This window comes from Schistocerca cancellata, chromosome 3 (assembly GCF_023864275.1).
Source record: "Schistocerca cancellata isolate TAMUIC-IGC-003103 chromosome 3, iqSchCanc2.1, whole genome shotgun sequence".
NCBI lineage: Eukaryota > Metazoa > Arthropoda > Insecta > Orthoptera > Acrididae > Schistocerca > Schistocerca cancellata.
In genome coordinates this window covers 282,984,924-283,006,923 of record NC_064628.1, presented here as the reverse complement: position 1 = coordinate 283,006,923, position 22,000 = coordinate 282,984,924, and the positions used below count along the sequence as shown (strand labels likewise).

General features: G+C 42.8%; 1 protein-coding gene across 1 annotated transcript in view; it reads left to right on the top strand.

The window, feature by feature from the left end:
- Positions 1–22,000, top strand: part of LOC126174950 (UDP-glucosyltransferase 2-like) — a 100,560-nt gene that overhangs the window by 36,701 nt on the left and 41,859 nt on the right. Inside the window, exons 2-4 of the mRNA XM_049921409.1 lie at positions 7,893–8,075; positions 14,854–15,035; positions 17,187–17,643. Coding sequence (XP_049777366.1) covers positions 7,902–8,075; positions 14,854–15,035; positions 17,187–17,643 — 813 coding nt within the window. The 5' untranslated portion in view covers positions 7,893–7,901. The remainder of the gene's footprint in view (positions 1–7,892; positions 8,076–14,853; positions 15,036–17,186; positions 17,644–22,000) is intronic.

The following is a 22,000-nucleotide window of genomic DNA, read 5'->3' as shown; positions in this document are numbered from 1 at the left end:
TGACTGATTTATTATGAGTGCTGGTTTCTCCACGAGAATTTAGAAGTGTAATTAGAAGTGATGCATTTTTCCATCAGTTATGGGAGAGTGTATTGGCTTTGATTAACTGGACTGCAAGGTCCTCAAACAGGTGTCCGTAGTGCACTCTAATGTCAAACGGTGAAAGATTGTGTCCTCAGCTGTATGCCTACAGGTAATACACTTATTAAACTTTTCTTTCTCCAACACCAGCAACTTGTCAGTTGACTACATTTCCCACCAAAAAATAAAGGTAGTACCTTACACCCCAGCCATTTTCCCACTGGCTTGTAGGTGAAAGGTGGAGTCTGAGTGTTCCTGCCACTAGTTTTGGGTGGTACTGTGAAATTTTTTCATGGCAGGAGAGCACCAACTGTATGGGATCCCCAATTTTTGATCTCAGAAAAGGCTCTGCCATTTTTAATATCCTGCCAATTCCTGGGTAAGTTGTTGGGTGGCATGCCAGCACAGCCCTGGGACAAAGAAATTGGCACCAAAATGCGAACTTCCTGAGAAAATTCGTAATTCCCACCAAAATTCGAAATTCCCAAAGATAAAAGAGAATGGGAGGGGTGGGGAGGTTGGAGAGGACTGGGAGCCACGTGCAGGCTGAGAAAAATACAAGATATCATCCAGGGGTGGGGTTGGCCACACTCGGGGTGTAGGGGTTATTAATTACCTGATAAATTTAATGAATTTGCAAATCGAAATTGCAACAGTACCGCTAATACCCTACTACTTCCGTCGAGAATCACTGTCCAGACCAAATCAAGACTCATCTGTGAAAAGAACATTAGTCCACTGTTCGACTGTCCATGTGGCATGTTGACGACTCCACTGCACATGTTCCCTTCTGTGAAGACGCGCCAGAGGCACGCATACAGCACGTCTCCGACAGTAAAGGCCACTCTGCCGAACCCTTCTCTACACCGTTTGCCTCGATACAACACGTCCAGTGGATGCTGAGAGGCCAGATGCCAGCTGCTGCGCAGTTCTGAGGCGGTACCGTAATGTCGTTACAGCCATATAACGGTCCTCTCTTTCAGAGTTCGCACCGGACGGCCCTGGACTGGTCTTTGGAATAGAGTTTCAGTCTCTATAAACTGTCGCCACATCCAAGAAACAACTGAACAATTCACGTTAAGCCATCGGGCCTCATGAGTTTACGACTGTCCTGCTTCCATTCTACCTATGGCCCTCCATCGCAAAGACTCTGTGCCATACGGCATCGTCTGGGATTGTGTACACAGCGATTGTGATTGTGGGACTACCCGCCAAACACTACTCCGTTTTCTAGGTGCCCTGATGTCGTCGTATTCCCGTTGACCGAAATGACATCTTCCGTGCAGAACACGATCGTACGGATATCTGTTGATAGTTCGTATGATTATATCGTGAATTAGAAATAGGACGGAAAACAGCGGTTTGTTGCTTTAATTTTGGATACCAGTGTTAATTAATAGAATGCATTTTTCCTTTGTTGAAATCATATTTGTCTGTAATATGTGCATGAAGTAAAATACATAGCCGTCTGACTGTCAAATTATGCTTCTAACACGTCACAGTTTAGTTCGCACAACATTCTCATGCGACAATGTTCCTTTGTGAGTGTGGAAGATACCGGGTGATCAAAAAGTCAGTATAAATTTGAAAACTTAATAAACCACGGAATAATGTAGATGGAGAGGTAAGAATTGACACACATTCTTGGAATGACATGGGGTTTTATTAGAACCACGCCATACTGCTATACTCATGAAAGATCTCTTGCGGGCGTCGTTTGGTGATGATCGTGTGCTCAGCCGCCACTTTCGTCTTGCTTGGCCTCCCAGGTCCCCAGACCTCAGTCCGTGCGATTATTGGCTTTGAGGTTACCTGAAATCGCAAGTGTATCGTGATTGACCGACATCTCTAGTGATACTGAAAGACAACATCCGACGCCAATGCCTCACCATAGCTCCGGACATGCTTTACAGTGCTGCTCACAACATTATTCCTCGACTACAGCTATTGTTGAGGAATGATGGTGGACATATTGAGCATTTCCTGTAAAGAACATCATCTTTGCTTTGTCGTACTTTGTTATGCTAATTATTGCTATTCTGCTCAGATGAAGCGCCATCTGTCGGAAATTTTTTGAAATTGTGTATTTTTTTGGTTCTAATAAGCCCCCATGTCATTCCAAGCGTGTGTGTCAATTTGTACCTCTCTATCTACATTATTCCGTGATTTATTCAGTTCTCAGATTTATACTGACTTTTTGATCACCCGGTACTTTCACTTAATGATTTTAGTGTAATCTAACGACACAACACAATTTACCTTCAGGATCTGAAGCTTTTAGTAAAAAGGACGAAAGTTTAGGGTTTAGCAACCCATCGAGTTCTAGGTCATTGGAGACGGACTGGTATCTCTGGTTGGGGAAAGAGGGGAAAGGAAATTTGAGGTACCCTTTCCGAAGAAGCTAACGCGACATAAGCGATTTTGTGTCACTAACGAGACTCAAAAATGTCAGTACCTGAATTAGGTTTTCAAAGGATGAAGGTCAGTACAGGTCTGCAGCAGACGTCATCGTCCTTCATTTACGCGTTATTGAGGCTATCGATAAGAAAAGGCGATTACGGGAAGACAGTTATCTCTCTTTTATCTCACGGTATCATATGACCCATGTGTGTCGCTCAGTTTTAATGCGTGCAATCTTCATAACAGCTTGGCATTTGTATGTACCGACATTTACTGTATATTCCCTCTAAACCTGTTTTTTTCTGTTTTAGTATTTTAGTACTTTAAAATATTACAGTGGTGCCATTTGAGACCATGACGTCCGTTTAAACGTTTGGGGTACTTACAGTAATACGTTTTAAGATCCATTCTATTTATATTTTTCTATTCAGCAATGTGAAACTTGAAATTAATTCTAATGAGGACATGCAAAACATGTCAACGACTTCTTACTGCCATGTGTAGGATCCGGGTTCAGTTACCGGTACTTTCAGGGACTTTTGTTTGTGGGAAGGCTGGAGCAATGGAGTGCAGCCTTGTGAGACTATTTGAGGGGCTACCTGAACGAGGAGTCTACAGTCTGGAACCGCGGTATCGCTACGGTCGCAGGTTCGAATCCTGCCTCGGGCATGGATGTGTGTGATGTCCTTAGATTAGTTAGGTTTACGTACTTCTAAGTTCTAGGGGGCTGATGACCTAAGAAGTTAAGTCCCATAGTGCTCAGAGCCATTTGAACCATTTTTTGAACGAGGAGTAGGGGTTCTGGAAAGCTGACGGCGATCGAGAGAGCGGCGTGCTGACGCCGTATGGCAGGGGATGACACGGCGGCCGGCCGTAATCACGTGTTTCTCTGGGAATGATGATGGAGCTACTTTAATAAAATGTCGAACATTACTTATTTAAAAACTGAGTACACTCCTAAATTAAATTGGCATTCATTTTAACCAAAGGTAAAAACTTTGATTTACAGCATTTGAAGAAACAAGAACATATTACAGCTGGTTATCACTGTTAGCATTCAACCGCGATTCTTATACATGTATTTTAACAACGTTTTTCAAGAGACAATGCTCCCATCATCAGGTTGTAAAATCTATGTCATGAAATTAAACGGACTAAAAAGACAAAATACCATCACAAATAGTTGGAAAGTCCGTAGAGTAAAACAGAATTAAAAGTATATTGAACTGTGGGTCCTCGTCTTACATTGAAGTTGTTGACACAAGTCGATGGGCGTCCCATAGCTACCAAATATGCTGTCGCACTGTGCCGGCTCCGGAGCTGTTGTGGACTGACGTGCCTAGGTGTTGTGGCGTGGTTACAGCCGTGTGCTGTAAGCTGCTGTTTAATGTGATAACAGATGTATTATGTATTTTTGATTAAATTATGCTTCTGAAATAGTTACCACGTAATAAAACTAAAACCCTGTTTTAGACACACATCACGTTTTATTCCCGACTGTAGCATTTTACGCTGAGGTGACGAAGGTCATTGGATAACGATATGCACATATGCGGATGGCCATAATATCGCATACACAAAGGTATAAAAGGGCAGTATACTGCCGGATCTGTCATTAACCTGATTCATGTGAAAGGGTTTCCGACGTGATTATGGCTACATGACGAGAATTAACCGACTTTAAATGCGGAATTGTAGTTGAAGCTAGACGCATGGGACACTCCATATCGGATCTCGTTAAGGAATTCAGTATTCCGAGATACACAGTGTCGAGAGTGTGCCGAGAATACCAGATTTCAGGCATTATCTCTCACCACCAACAACACAGTGGTCGAAATCTGGGAGCAAGGGCCTTTGCATAGAGGTGTCAGTGGTAACAGACAAGCAACAGTACGTAAAATAACCGCAGAAATCGATGTGGAACGTCGAACGAACGTTTCCCTTAGGACAGTGTGCGGAATCTGGCGTTAATGGGCTATGGCAGCAGACGACCGACGTGAAAGACTAACAGCACGATATCGCCTGCAGCGCGTCTAGTGGGTTCGTGACTCTAGGCAACTGGACAACTGTGGCCTGGTCAGTTGGGTCCCGATTTCAGTTGGTAGTTGGTAGTAAATACGTAGAACTAAGGTTTATGGAGAGGAATTCCGGTGCTACTAAATAATGCAACACAACTCTGATAAAAGCAGTTAAATTCTAGAGACTCGTTGGCCTCAGAATCTTTTGATGCAATTTTTTTACAACCAAGTAGAAAAATCGTAGTTTGCACGCCAGAATGCAGACAGATGGCGGTCAGACAGATATGCCCCTCTGAATGGGTTTCAAACCACTGTCGGATGCCGATTGCCTTTCGTTGTTGTCTCAATCAGGTTACTCCCAGTTGTGATTGTTTTAATATCATTCACTCAGCTGCCACCTGGGTCTTTTAGTGCACAAGGCCAGGATCATGTATTACTGAATGCCACGGAACTCAGTCTTTACTTACACTCGATACCCCGCGTAAAAATAAGCATGAGCATAACCAATTGGTCATAATGATCATTATCAGAAAACAAATACAGAATTGCAACAGCAGGAGCGAGCACAGCCCGCATCTCGTGGTCGTGCGGTAGCGTTCGCGCTTCCCACGCCCGGGTTCCCGGGTTAGATTCCCGGCGGGGTCATGGATTTTCTCTGCCTCGTGATGGGTGGGTGTTGTGTGCTGTCCTTAGGTTAGTTAGGTTTAAGTAGTTCTAAGTTCTAGGGGACTGATGACCATAGATGTTAAGTCCCATAGTGCTCAGAGCCATTTGAACCATTTTTGGAGCGAGCACAGCAGCTGACTTACTGGGTTCAATGACTGTCGTGTTGTTGCATGCACTAAGCTTTGTTCTATTAACTATTTGCGTCTAAACCTCAGTAATTGTCACACATTAAGATAAACATTTATTCACAGTTAAAATAACTTCACCCCCATGTCACGGTCTTGTGCAGATTTAGCCAAAAAGCAAAGCTTAGTTTGTAATCTTGCATGAGCGCAACTGCCGGCCATCCGTACTGCTCCCTGGTCTAACCGCCAGTCCTCAACAATGGCGAGCTGTGCGCTCCTTCTCCCCCACTAAACCGCTTCTGACGTCAGCCACCATCCCTGCCCTTAAAAACAGACTCCTATTTACCTTATACTTTCCCTCTTGCTTTATGCAAAAATGCACTTTTGATTTACACTCTTCTGCAAATTTTACTCTGGCCCCCTGCTCTAATCTAAAGTTTTTCAATGGAACTGCTTCTTTTACTCTTCTGGAGCCTCTGGTCGGACCAATCCACCTTCTCAATCCCGAAGGGATGCCCGCCTGTGGATGCTGCGTCGTATATCTAAGCTACCCCTGGCTTTTCTGTGTCCTTCCGCCTTCACGTTCTTGCAAGTCACCGTGCTGGCCCACAGCGCCCGACTCTTCTCTTATCGTAACCCTTCGGCACGCTACCTCCGCTCTGGCCGTCCGTCTGTCTGCGAGCCCGCTGCTTTCTAATCGGCTCTAGCTACTCCACATTCTTAGGGATCACATGAAGTTGTTGAAACTATTGCGTATCTGAAGCGTGGTCATTCGTGCGCAGCACATTGCCACGTTTCACGTACTATTCGTAGAGAATTTTAACATAAAGGGGACTTTTAACTACCATAGGCAAAAGGGTATGATGGATGCCCAGCTTCGTACCTATACTTTTCGAGCTACTTCATAAATCAAGAATGAAAAACTCCCTTTTCATATTATCTTATTACAAATACCATTTTATTTTTAACGAACTCATTAACTCGATAATTTGTATACAGCAGTGTCATAAATAATAACCATGACCATTACGGTAGTTCATTGTCTCTGCCCCTCGTATATGTTGACTTTAGTAAACTAATACATTTTCCGAAATGACAAACATCTCTGTCATTGTCAACTACCCTTATCCCAACCACAACAATTATTGCAAATACTGCTATTATTTACAACTATAAAAGTGTTGACGTTTCGCACGGGTCTCCTGTTGTTCAATAAAGTTTCACACATTTTAAAGATAACACCTGTAATGGGACCATTTGAGCTACCTGCGTGAATAACGAGACTTAATTGTCTCTATTCCCCGTAATTGTCTTTTTTAGAGCTTCAGGCATACTGGTCCAAGAACGTTAAAGAGGAGAAACAAAAACAAAAATGTATATGTTTCACACGTATTAGCGGGGTAATTAGGCAATTATGATATAGTCATCTTCACTGGTGAATCCCGACAGGAGTACATTACATTTCTTCTCTTTGGATCACTACAAAACGCCTGTCTTAATATCATCCACGAAGGTCATTTAGAACGAAGAATCTGTGGAGCTATTAAAGCTGTATGGGGGCGTGTGAGAGACGCGTGATAGTGTTGCATAGAACCCTATAATAAGATTAATTACATCTTTTTGAGCATATTTTGTCATAGAACCGATTATCTTTTGTATCCCACCTGGCAGGCGGCTCTTGGGTCTGCTCCTGTAAACTGAAAGGTAGGCCAAATGTAGGAAGCGAGTAGGAGCAGGTGAGGTAAAAATATCGGTACTGCTTTTAAAGTGGTTTTACTCTACGTAAGACAAATACAGGGTTACATAACTTTGGCTATGATGAGCACGTAGGTGCGAAGCCCGATGTATCAAAGCTAACACAGGCAAAATCTGTAGTGGCTCGCCCACTGTGAAAATGAATCAATGTTGGTTGATCGTCAGCTCGCGAACAAATGGGCAGAATCTGGAGCGGCGCTCGTAGAGCTGCACAGCGCCGGCTAGAGGGCGCTGTCGTCGGTGTCGGTGTCGTAGTGCCAACCTAAGAACTTGTACCTACACTGTGGCATCGTAGCTATCGATACCGCATTATCGATGGTAGCAGTGACGTAATTAAACATTTGAGAAATGAGAATGTATCATACTACGATTCCCACCATTTGTTTAGATATGAACCTAAAAGCATTTTGAATTCGATACTTGTCTCTTGCCTTAAAATACCTACACGTAGTTGCCGTAGATACTTTTATTGTACTGCTCATTCTGGAGTGTACTAAAAGAAACCTTGTAAAGAGTAGAGACACGACACGTAATCTACTTATCGTTAACGCAATTCTGTACTTCCTCTACTACAAACGAAACGCGTGTCTGTGCTACTACTTTCTGATTCTTTTCAGCTAGTTTACCTGTTGCAGCAACTTCGCTTGTCGGGTAATCTCTGCGTACATGAACGTAAGTTGAAACTTCAGTTCCCCACTAGTATTCTCGCATTATGAAAAGTGTACCAAGCGAAATTTAATAACGTAAATTCTATCACCACATCGTTCCGAAACACTACTAAAATTATTTGTACTTAGTTATTAACATCCTGAATATTAATAGCGTAATGTGGACATTTTTCTTTCAGCATCACGACATGAAGATCGCCCTGCTGCTTTTGCCGCTGCTGTTCCATGCGTGCGCATGTGCGAGGATCCTGGGCATCAATCCCACACCGTCCATCAGCCACCAGCTGCCCTTCCTCATCATCATGCGAGCTCTCGCTGAACATGGTCACCACGTCACCATCATCACCACTGACCCTATGAAGGTAAGGAAGATTTCCTTAGAAATATAAAACGTTTATATGGCATTACGAAAATTGTAATTTTGTGTACTTCATTCAAGGAAAATTGGTTTTTGACGTATTAAGGGAACACTTATCAAAGCAAATTATTCTACGGGGAAAAGCTCCTCTAGATTCCATTTATCTAGAAAACTTACTGTAAGTGTTGATACAAGGCGAGGAAATAGTTCTTTACTACATGGATGAAATAAAAGCTCTCCAGAGGAACACACTTCTTCATTAGTTACAAAGCATAGCGAAAAATTTCGACTGTAGGGTAGTTGGTGAACTGTAACCCAGTCAAATACCTGTGTATCCTTCGTCGAGTCCAAAATGTACCGTCAGCTGCTGGTAATTCGAAATAAAATGCTGTGCAGTACGTTTGTGTTACGTTTAGCTTTTGTCTCCTTTTGCGTAGTCTGTTACCATAGGTAGAGAAACCGTACTGTATGTTCTACAAATGAAACTATTCCGTTAAATTTCGCCTTCCAACCTTACTAGATGAGATAATTAATGAACTATGGAAATGAAGCAACAGAATTAAAATATTAATTTACAAACGCTTCCATACCATTGACGTGAATACCGTAAACCTTAACAACTCATCGTCTGCATTTGCGAAGGCCCGCTGCCAAAAGAAGGATCTCTAATACAAGGCTCTGCAGTGCCACTCGCTCCTGTTGTAGGATATTAGAAACAAGAAAAGAAGGAATACTACAGTTTAACGTCCCGTCGATGACAAGATCATAAGAGACAGAGCACAAGTTTAGGTTGGGGAAGGATGGAGTGGAACACGTGCCGTATTTCTGTGAAGAAGGCGTCGAATTAGCATTCTTCTTATGCAATTTATGGAAACTAGGGTAAACCAAAATCGGGATTGCCGGACGAGGATTTGATCCATCATCCTCCCAAGCGGCAGTTCAGTCCAGTACCACTGAGTCAGCCACTTCACTCGGCAGAAGCTCCTCGAAGCCTAGAGATTGTGCCGACACATGGCAGATCAGTATCACAAATCTATGGGGTTTAAAATAGAACTTAAACTCAGTCTGACAGTGTGGGGCATACCAGAGGGTTGGCGGTGAACTGAAAGCGTATTTCATGCCTTGCGTTTCGATGGAACTATCGGAGAGTAATAGATTGTATGCTGGCAATAGGCGTCTACCTCTCTCTTTCTTTCGTTCCATGTTCGTCGATAACAACTTCAGCATGTCAGTATACGGCAGAAGTAATTCTCATAGTAATCTAGGCCATACGGAAAGACCAGCTAGCAGGAAGTGAATGTTCAGTAACTTTCATTAAGACTATACTTAACATGGCAATCTTGAGTTCCCGTGTTGCCTTAACACTTCTTGACGAATTTGGAATTGAGTTTGACTTGATAGTGACTGAATTTAAAACTAATATTTACCAATGAAAAACTGGTATATTTAGACCTTTCCTTTTTCAGGAAATAATTGTGCAGCCTATTAATTAAAGTAACTTTGCCTACAGAGAAATATAAATTGCTATTATAAATTAAACAATCATTTGTATACAACATCTAGTGTTTTATACTAACATGTAAAGAACTATGAATTTTTCACCCTAAGTACGAGAAGAAACAACTTGATCATAAATTTGTAAGCGATCTACGTCAATGTTAATTTTAATAAAACCCTTTCAGAGGAGTTAAAGTGCTCTTTAGTCGGTCATTTAAGAGACTTTGGACAGTTCTATTATATAGTTGTTTTAGTGTTTGATAATGATGCTGCCTAATATCCCAAACGATCTCATTGAAAAAAAGTCGTTGTTCCCCTAGTTTTAACTTCACATACTTCGCTTCTTACAGATAACTGTCTAGTTTCTGACGGGAGCCATGGGCGTTATTAATGTTTACAGCCTCCTCACAGTATTCCAGTTTCCTCCATCTGACAGGACAAGGAGAGTCAGTGGTTGACAAGCTGTACTCACATTTAAATCTCTATTCGGCAATCCAAATTTATATTTTTGTTGAACTTTTTGAAGTACATCAGACTAACTGTTGATCCCCTTGTTTATCGTCGTCCAACCAGACATTATCTTCCGTTTCTTCCCGTGTACGGAAGGTGTCGACGTTGAGTGACTTTGGGAGGATGCAAGATGGTTTAAACAGAATTTCTAGTTAGTGTAATGAATGGCAGCTTGCTCTAAATGTATAAAAATGTAACTTAATGGAGACTAGCAGGGAAAACTATTGTGCAACGTTCGAATACAAGTTTAGTAGCGTGTTTCTTGATACCAACAGGTCGATTAAACATTTAGGCGTAACATTACAAAGTAATATGAAATGGAACATGCACTTTAGGACGGTGTTACAGAAAGTGAATGGTCAACTTTGGTTTATTGGAAGAATACTAGGAAAGTAGGGCGGGCTAACGAAAGACATCGGAATCAATTCAGATGCGAAAGCTAGATTTGTTACCCATAGGTTCGATCAACACGCGAGTATTATGATGATGCTTTGTCAACTTAAATGGGAACCCCTGGAGAGAGGACTACTTTACTTCCTGCGCGAAAGTTGAGAAAATTTAGAGAATCGACATTTGAAACTGACTGCACAATGATTGTACTGACGCCAACGTACATTTCGCTTAAGGACCGCGAAGATAAATGAAGTTAGGGTTCGTCGGAGGCATACAGAGATTCGTTTCTCTCGCGCTCCATTTGCAAGTGGAACAAGAAAGAAGGAAATGACCAGCAGTGCTGCAAAGTAGCCTTCGCCGTGCGTCATACGCTGGTCTGTGGAATACGTATGAGAGCTGGTTTCTCCGCATGGGGCAGGATAAGGCTACGATTGTCGATCGAACGATAATCAGTTACTCTCGGTTGCACAACAAATACGTAAACTTTATTTAACGAAATTAAAATTTTAAAACAATCTCTTAAAAAACACACAATTGACTGTATGACGGTTCAAGGCCTTATCATAGATAAAAAATTCCACAATTTTAGGGCCGCAGGCCAACAATAACCTCAAACAACAAATGGCTGAAGGCCTGAATTAGAAGTCAGAAGAACAATTCCAAATAGCACATATCAAGATAAATTCTTCGTTTTAAAACAAACTGCAACACGGATGAAGATGTGAAATTATTACTCGGCTGAAGGCCAGAAAACAGTTTCAAATAACAAACGGCTGAAGGACTGAATTAGAAGTCAGGAAAACAATTCCAAGTAGCACTTTTAAAGTAAATCCCCTGCTTTTAAAACAAGTTTGCTTAAAAAAACTAACTGTAAAACGACTGAAGGACTTATCACCAAAGAAGTGAAATTATTGCTCGGGTGAACGCCACACCAACGATAATTAGAAAATTACAAATATCCTTAAAACAAACATCACCATCTAAGGAATCACGGCAAGCGTTCTAAGCAAGTGTTCCAAGGGTCGGCCTGGGAAGGCAACTCAAACATAAGGTAAGGTGAGACAGGCATCCAAGGGTTGAACTCACGTAACAGGATGGGAACTCAAACTAGGGGCAGCTTATGCGCCGACCGACCGACTAACCAATCTGCCTAACGTCCGATCACCGGTGCATTGAAGGAATATTTTTAGGCAAGGGCAAAGGGACACACAACACTACGTCTTCAGTAAACACCTACGGCCGAAGGAAACACTAGAACCAAGGTAGACTTAGTACAATACAAGAGGCTGTCGAACTACTGCCGGAAAAGTACGCTGACCTACAGGGCAGGTAACTGGGGTGTCGGCCACAAGGCAGAAAATACCGCTGGATGCACTTCAATAATAAGAATATTACTAAATTCAATGATTAATAACAAATAGAGAAAGACGTCTGCAATATTTCACTGCCTCGAAACACTTCAGTCGTAGGCGCCAGGCTCAGCGGCCCTGGGAGCAACAACCCGCCGACCAAAGGCGAGATCTCAGAATAGTCGCGGTTGCATTAGCAGTTAACTCTTCACTCAGCTTAAACGTCCAGGGTTCGGTGTGCAACGAAGTCGTCGCTCTCGCAGCTACCCCTCCTCGATCCGGCAGTGGCAGCACGCCACCATCGGCCCTGGCTTGACTTTGCGCTGCACGGACCTGCTGCACCCCCAACCGTAATCCCCACCAAATCCAGTACGCAGACAGCATTAAAATAACTGCTCATTCAAAACCACAAGATACACATGGATCTGGGAAAACAATTCCTTTAGCAGCTCACAATACTAAAACCAGTCACTGTGAAACAACACAGACGAATTGTAAGTCGGCACAAACACAGGGAAGCCGGTAGCGATCGGAAGACCAGATGCACGTCTTCCGCTGCGACGACCGACCGAACGAACAACCAACGGTCGTTCCCACTCAAGTCAGGCACGGGAAAGATCCCAGTTTAAATCGTGGATTGACAACTTATGCCATGAGGTCACTTCGACGGGCGGACACACACACCCCAGTGAAAGTTGCACTACTCGAATATCACGGTCCATTCAACTGAAACTCCCTGAATGCGGCCCTTGACGTGGTCGTGCACTCTCGCGACCACATCCTTCCGTCGGACAGTGCACGTGTGTCGCCGGCGGTCGGACGAGTACTGGCTGTCCGCACCTCACTGCTGCTCCGTCCCAACTCACTCCCTCGACACACGACGGCTCGGAAATACTAGAGGCCGCTCCAAAGACGGTACCACACTATCGATAAGCGCTGCTGCTGCCACTCACAGGCAGGCAATCCAGCAACTTAGTGACGCCAGTGAATCGAATAAGAAGCGAGATGCCATAACCGCAATGACAAGATGCCAAGCAATAAACGTCACGAACACGAGCCGCGCACGGCTCAACGTGCTTAGATGTAGGCTAGTAAACTTTAAAGAGTTTTCTTGTGTGTGTTCCCGATACGCAATACAAGAATGAGTTGTAAATTTGTGTTCCTTTTTTTGGTACAGTCACACGAAACTCTCACATAATTTCCTGTCTGAAAGCTTTCGAACCACAGAAATAGGAAATACGATCCAGAGATCTTCTTATAAACTACCTTCTTATCAAATATTTCTTTCTTTAACTAACGTCCGCCCCCGGTAGCTGAGTGATGCCGGCAGGGTAGCTCAGCATGTTCGGTCAGAGGGTTAGCAGCCCTGAGTTAATCGATCAACAGCGAACTTAAACGGATGTCTTACGACAGGGCTTAACAACTGGCCGGCTTTGAGCGCAAGGACTCGCGTCTGCTCAGGCACGTGCTCGCGAGCATGTGCAAGGTCGCGGAGTAGGGAGGGAGGGGAGGGGAGGGGAGGGAGGGGAAATGCGCGTTCTTAGCAGATTTAACTACCCATCTGAATGCTTTGAACATTTTACTACAAGGTAAAGATCTGCTAATTACTCATTTCATAGATCGAATACGAGCTTTTAAAATGAAATTGACACTTTGGGTGAGTCAGCTGGAAACAGGAAACCTAGCTCATTTTCCTAAATTATCATCCATGCAAGATGTTCACAAAGACTGTGAACGTTATTCACATAGTTTAGTTGATCAGCGCTTTTAAGATCTGACAGCACTAGACAGTGATTTTGATCTGTTCTCTCCATATTCAGCGAATATTTAAGAGATTCGTCCTGAGTTGCAGCAAGAAATTATTGACCTGCAGTGTGACAGAGAATACAGAGACAAATTTCAGAACAAGAAAAACATTTTGGAATTCTACAGACACTTCACTCAGGATAGATTTCCTCGTTTGCACAAACTGGCGGCTACAATAATATCAATGTTCGGTTCCACGTATGTTTGTGAACAACTGTTCTCTGCTACGGTCGCAGGTTCGAATCCTGCCTCAGGCATGGCTGTGTGTGATGTCCTTAGGTTAGTTAGGTTTAATTAGTTCTAAGTTCTAGGCTACTGATGACCTCAGAAGTTAAGTCGCATAGTGCTCAGAGCCATTTTTGAACTGTTCTCTGCAATGAAATGTAACAAGACGCGCCTGAGAAACGCATTGTCTGATCGAAATTTAAACTACGCGCTGCGCCTAAAATGCACAAGAACAATTACTCCGAACATAGACGCAATTGTAAAGGGCAAAAAGTACAAGATAACCGAGAATCCCACACATCAGTGACACATTTTATTGTGTAACAGTTCACAAATTAGTGCGAATGTAGAGGCATACACTAAGCTAATAAAATTATGTGGCACGTGTACATTCTCCTTTATTTGTTTCATTTGTCGCAGTAATAATTCGTGAGTGATATCCCTGCAGGTGGCCGCGGATTTACATTGATTGGCGGCAACTGTTGTGTGCCCCACGTGACTTTCCCCACTCTCCGCTCTGGTCCGGTAGTGGGGGTAGCGTGCTCGCGCTGCTCCATGCTCGCGCCTTGCTGCTCACAGCTTGCTCCGTGAGCACGTATGTTGTGAAGTCCTGTCTTACGAAGTCCGCCCCGAGCAGATGCAACGAACAAAAGCGAACAAAATGAGATTAAAAAAAAGAGTTCAGCGCGACAGAATGTCAGTCCTAAGGGCCCGGGTTCGATTCCCGGCTCGATCAGAGATTTTCTCCGCTCAGGAACTGGGTGTTGTGTTGTCCTAATCATCATCATTTAATCCCCATCGACGCGCAAGTCGCCAAAGTGGCGTTAAACCGAAAGATTTGCACCGGGCGAACGGTCTACCCGTCGGGAGGCCCTAGTCACACACATTACCTCACAAGATTATCCAAGGAAATAAGCGCGAGAAAAGCTTTAGTGTTTTCTGAACTTGTTTTGCAGAGGAATTCTATGATTTGTATTGATTTATATTTTATTTACCTTGCAGGATCCACCGCCAAACAGTACCCAAGTCGATATATCCTTCATGTACGAAAAGTGGAAAAGAGATGTCGATTTCTTCCAGTTGTCTCAACTTCCGAAGTTCGATGCCGCGAACTTCATGGGAGGAGTTGCTGTATCTGACTGTGAAGCTCAGTTCGAATTTCCAGCTGTGAAGGAACTAGTGCAGTAAGTGTAATCTTTCTATAAATCATGATACATTCCAGAAAGAAAAGGCCAAGAAAGAACGATCGAGCACAGAACTTTTTGTTTCCGTTCTGGCACATTTTCAGTTGAACTTGTAACACCTCCGATTTATGTATTTTGACCCAATCTGATCTGATCGAATAGCAGCCCAATAATTATTAATTAATGTGACCGTGTACCTAATGGGGCTGGCAATCGGATTTGACTGCTACGGAGTTGTTACATTCCATTTCGTCCTTCTCAAATGCTGTAATAATGAAATGTCTGGTGACAAGAAGAACGCCAACACAGCTTCACTAATCAAGAACCTATATTCATCTCAAAAACACCAAAAAGAAGGAGACAGCCACTGCCTTCGTCATACATATTTAATTACGGTTAATCTCAGCACAGGCTTCTTAGTTATTCATTATCGTCACACGCTAATACTATCACTGCAATCCAACACTGCAATCCAACACTGCAATCCAAATGATGCCGGCGCGGTAGACGCGAAACCAAAAATATCGACACAGAAATATCACTGTTCACTCTCGTAACTATACTTTTTCACTTTCCCGTATTATTCTAACACAAAGGGGTTAAACCGCGGCGATGGCCACTCCCTTTGTCGGTACAGCCTTGCATTACAACAACTGCTGGCTTCTGCCCAGCTCGGCCCGCCACACCGGAATGACTCAACTCTACACTCGCTCTCGCAAATACGACATTATCGATAGTTTGCCCTACCGACCTGTGCCGAGTGCAAACTTATAGTAAGGGCCTACGGACCCCTTACAAACTGGAAAAGCATTTCCATTGGAATTTTATAGAGACAATAAACTTTATTTACTATCATCATCGTTTCTCACCCATTATCTTTAACGAATGTGAAAGAGGTCCTTGAGTGATTGTATAGAATCGAATTAATTTCTTCGATTTCAATTTTTTGATATATCTGCATGATGCGTTTTCCAGAATAAATTACTGTCTTTTGTGTGTATAAAACCTTACAAATTCATTAATACATAAAACATGAATTCTGCCACTTGACAAGTGCTTTATAGCTATGTACTCCATTTTCGCGCCTGCATAATAGTTTTGTGCGCAATTTCGTTGTTTCAATTCTTCGAGTTTATTTTTTTTTATTTTTGTTTATTTTATTTTTACAGTGAGCCTTAAACCTTTTCATTTCATGTATAGACACTCGTATCTGCTTCCGTTACTGATATAAATATTTTTTGCAATTCGTGTACTCATTTATATACCACTGTAAACTTTTATTTCCTTCTCGTAGTTCACAAGGTCTTTTCCCAATTTTATGTGTTAAGAGCTTATAGCGACCTATTCTCCATGAGATTTAGTTATCATTTTGTGATTATTCCACAGATTTTGCACACATTCAGCTATTCGGTCATTGCACTCAGCGTCTTCGTGTACATGGTTGTTCATGTCTTTGTCGCGATACATTAGCCGTACGATGTCTGTTGCGCAAACACAGATACTTAAGATTAAGAAAATGCCGGGGGCGGACGATATTTAAATATTAATATTAATGAGTACGGTACCACCTATTACGAAAATAACACATTGCAGACGTCAACCTTCTGTATTTTTGTTATCTTACGGTTTTTCATGGCCTACACTGAAAAATTAGTAGGATTTGTGGAACCCGTTACTTGACTGGAACTTCAACGCATAATTCAAGTTTAGCCCATCTCTTTTATATTCTGCGTTCAGAGTAACTGTAGTTATAGTACATATTGCTACTCTCAGCACTAAAGCTATTGAGGATGACTGTCTATATTAAGAACGGCATTATTGGTAGAGACATGGTTGCATGTGCAGAGTTCAGATATTTCAATAAAATTCGACCATGTAATGCGCTTTGGCTGTTACGCCTCATTGAGAGATAATTGCCTCCGCCACAAAATGGAGACGGCAGCTAGTTCCCTATTAGAAAAACACGGAGACGAAAGATTTGCATTATTATGCGTAGGAAACAGGAAGCAATGGGGCAAAAATCATTGTCGAGACAATGTCGAACACCTGAAGTATTCCACCAAAATTGTTTTGGAAATAAATCATGTGTTTTTGTCGGTAAAAAATTTAGGCTGAAGCGCTTAGTCATAGCATCGTCGTCATTTGCTGCAGGTCCGGTCAGAAATTCGACGTGGTGATCATGGAGCTGTTCCTGCACTTCTGCTACCTCGGCATGGTGCAGAAGCTGGGCGCTCCTCCTGTGGTTGGCTTCTGGTCGGCGGAGCTGTACCCGCAGCTGCACCGCATCGTGGGCAACCCCGTGAACCCGGCCTACTTCCCGGAGTTCCAGTCCACCTACACGGACCACATGACTTTCTGGGAGAGAGCTCACAACGCCTACGATACCCTGCAGTCCTTCCGGATGCCCGGAGACTTTGGGCCAAGGCAGGATGAGACAATGAGAAAACATTTCGGAAGCGACATCCGCAGTATTGATGAGCTGCAGTACAACATCAGCCTGCTGCTCGCCAACAACCACTTCTGCACCGGCTATCCAAAGCCGCTACAGCCCAACGTAATACAAATGACAGGACTTCACATCACAGGAAAGAATAACCCACTGCCACAGGTATGTCCATTTTTACTGATGTAGTGGTGATAACACTGAACTATTTATGGCCTCGAAGGACTACTATACTATCACCATCTTTCCTATCTTGTTTAGGATGAAATGGGCACTACATAACTTCATTACATTTCCCTTCTTCACTTTACTATTCCCAGTACGTTAAACGTCAACAGATTATCCGAAACTGTCATTAATTATGCGTGTGAATCATATGTTTACTTGTTCATTGTATAGTCTTCAGAAAATAACAGTTTAAAAAGTACGGTGTTGCTGCAAAGCTACAAACGGAAATTTTTCTAGCGGTCCATAAGAGTTCCGTGAGAAGTTGCAATGGATGACCTATCAGCCGCCAACCGAGAGGTCCACTGAGCGACGTACAATGCTATTTGGCAGCCTATTAACATTATCAATAAATAGCTCGTGATCCACATAAACGGTGTCTCTCCTGAGAGGCATTAGGAGCGTTTTTTCTAGTGTTTCAATAGATATTTTCAATTTCTGTTGGTCTGATGGAATTACTTTTTCCAAGAGACGTACTGAGTCACAATTTTATCTTCGACAATGATAGAAACTGAGGTAATTAATTAAAATTTGTGCTAAGCATGAACGCTGAAATCACTGCTTTGGCTTCTGTCCTTATCGAAGAGGAAAATGTAATTCTATCAGATGAATACATCACCTACGCCTGGGTTACACGCAAGATTTCCCCATTACGCACAAAGCTGAAGAGCTATTCCATTATCAGAGTGCTTAGGCAATACTGACGATTTAAGGGGGGGGGGGGGGGGGAATCAAGGTGGACCGAGACGTGAATTGATGTTTGTGTTAGCTCAGTTAGCCAGCATGTCAGGGTGGTGTAGTGGTTTAAATGGTTTAAATGGCTCTGAGCACTATGGGACTTAACATCTGAGGTCATCAGTCCCCTAGAACTTAGAACTACTTAAACCTAACTAACTTAAGGACATCACACACATCCATGTCCGAGGCAGGATTCGAACCTGCGACCGTAGCGGTCTCGCGGTTCCAGACTGAAGCGCCTAGAACCGCTCGGCCACACCGGCCGGCGTGATGTAGTGGATAGCACATCTGTCCAGTAAGCAGGAGACCAGGATTCAAGTCCTGGCCTTAGCACAAATTTTAATTCATCACTTTAGCGCCTTTCCTCATCGAATTTTCGATTTTGTTTTTGCACTGTGTAGCTGGAGCCAGCTCAAACAAATAGTGCTTACTATGTCCTTCTTGCGACGCGACGTGCTGAAGGAAAGCGTCGGTTCCTTTCCAATTACAAATAAAATGATTTTTAAAGAGAAATTTTACTTGCAAATTCGATGGAGCAGCTCCGGATTAGCCTCGTACGATATTAACTTTATCGATATTTATTAACGGGGGGACAGCTACCACCAAGGACGCAGCACTATTGAGTCCGAGCAGGAGTACTGGTAATCCGTATTTTACTGTCCCTTTTAATACACATTCATAAAACAGATATCAAACTACTCTGGAACTACTGTGTCGAATGGGCACATAAAATTCCTCTTTAAATTCTTTTGTCTGTAATGGGAAACAACCGAACCTTTCCGTCTCAAACCTAAAAAGGATATTGATTACCGGGCACGTGATGAGTACAGTGTCTTTGGGATCACCCCAACCACGCGATGCAAAAACGAAATGACAAATATCTGCGGAAACACCAGAGAAAATTCGCCGGGCGTCTCTTACTAGAGGCACCCTGTAGTTGTCAATCTACGAAACGCCGGAATGGAATCTGCTACAACACATGAGTACAACGAATAAAATGAATTAAATGATTATTGCTATGTTATTTTGGAAGTCTTTATAATGTTACGATATATCATAGCATCTTCGACACTCATGTACTTGTAAATTCTTTGTATCTATCAAAACGTGTGATGCAAGTTAGAAATGTATCCTGTGACAAATCTAAAGTGCTCAATGATACAAATTTAGTGTGCAACGATAAGAATGTGGTGGAAATGGCAATGATAAACATTTATGTGTGCAACGATAAGAATGTGGTGAAAACTACGAACATCATTTGTTGGAAGAAAAATATAGAAACAAATACTCCAGACCGACATTTCACGTAAGTCACATTCCAATGCAAACCTGTAACGCAACCATCTGTGTGGCGTCCTTATAATCATGTAGTATTTATATTTTAGGACAACTAATCAATAAAAAAAGCACCACATGTTCTAATGAAAGCATGAAAGCCGTCTGACGATGAACTATAATGACTCGAAACCGGTAACGGTACCTTTTGAATAAAGGAACTTAAATAAATTTGTGGCTGGTTGCTGTCTCAACACGATCAACATTTGTTTTCAAATAACAGCCACGGTCTCCAACCATGTCATTATATAACAAAACTGCATATTTTGAAAGTGCCACAGGAAAAAAAACAATCAAACTTTTTAGATGCTAGTTTTAAATAACCGAGTAACTTTGAAGCGACTGACCTAAAAAGGATAATCATTACCGTTTTGTGATATGAAACCATGAAATCGAGATAAATATAACTCAGTCACCGTTCTCTGAAAAACAGTGGCCAGAGACCTCCCGACACATTGCACGGTGTTAAGACGAGATGGGACAACAGGGAAGCTACGAAAAGACACAATTTACAGAAGAAAACGGCATTAAACTCCAAATCCAGTACAGTCACATTAACATAGTTGTTAACTTTTATGTATCCTGTTATTGGAAATATATGTTACTGCGCAACGTCTTCCATTAAGATAGTCTGAACCATTCCTTTAGACACAGCAACACAGAAAAGAATAATATGCTAATAGAATATATTTATGTAGCATTTAGTGTGTTGTTCTTTACAGTGCCCTACAAATATGACGTATTCCTAAAAGAAACGAGTGTTGTCGCATTTCTAAGGAACGGACGTTACCATATATGATATTAACTACCGTTTGGTAAATTTGGAGCACTGTAGATGGTTTAGGACTGTTATCAGACGATCGTGTGAACCTCAACCGTTGACTTACGTCATGGCAGTAAAGTGGCGTGTATGGGCCATTCGGTTGTGTGGAATCAGAAAAGTAAAATCGGTGGATGGAGAGAAGTGACAAGTGGTGCAGAAGTGCTCTTGTGTTCAGACGTACCAGTGAGACGTACCAGTGACCAGACATACATTGAAATTGCCCGATGTTTTTGCTGCATCAACGCGGACTGTACTAGGTGCAACAAGGTTTGCTGTACCACGCACAGCTGTGTAACATGGTGTAAGAAATTGGTCGTAAACAGATGTTAACTAACTATCGCGACCAGATAGGAGTGTCACACCTCCTCAGGACAATCGGTTTCAAAGGCGGCAGGATTTTCTGTTGTCTGTAGTTCTATCTCAACTAGTTTCCAAGCGAACATTGCGAAGGGAACTGCTTGCAGGGGACATTTGAGGTCGGATACTCGGTAAAAAGCCGCAAATTGAAGGCCGCACGTCTTCTGTGGGCCAAAATAACATTGAAACTGGGCTATTGCTGAATGGTGGCTTCTAGTTTTCTCCGAATCAGAAACCCTCTTGGGAAATTTATCCCGAAGTGTGTGGAGGGCCAGGACTAAAGGTAGAGCTGGTCTGTAATATCTTCGGGTCATTTCTCTTATCGTCATTTTTGCACACTGATTCAGGTTACCGTCAACACGACCGAGTGTTTCCCTTTATTCTACATCACCATAATCAGTATTCTGTGGACACACCCGTGTTGTAAGATCATGATGTTTTCACGAGCTTGTGCGCAACGTTACTGATTTGAGGAACACCCAGGCATTCTGTTGCATCTCGCCTGGCCCACTGAAGACACCCGACACCAGACTCGTAGAAAATGTCAGAAACTATCTGGAGCAGCACGTTAAACATAGCGGTCGACCATCCAGCAGTAAGGTGTCTCCGTAGGATCTGACCACCAATGAGTGGCTTCAGCTGTATGTGGCCCACATGAAGAAACTTGTTGACTCGTTTCTCGTCGAACTGATGCCATTGGCATGGCTACAGGTGGTGTTACACGGTATTAGCGATGTGTTTCCTGCAGGCGGCTTATTTGTCGTGGCGTTTTTGTGTGTGGCTCTTTATCCACTTTCAAATGTGTCGTTAAGAGTTGACAGATTTGGTCGTAATCAATCAACGCAGTGGCATTGGGGAGTCAGTTTGCTACTAGCGTGTTCTTGAAGTATCAAAGCCGCGACCACTGGATATTTGTGTAGGCAAGATCAATCTAAATCAGGTGTGAGAGACAACTGGCCAAAAGCAGTCACTCGACATCGCTCAGTTCCTACGCCGTCCCTGACCGTACCGTACAGTACATTTCTCGCATTCTAGAAGATCCTG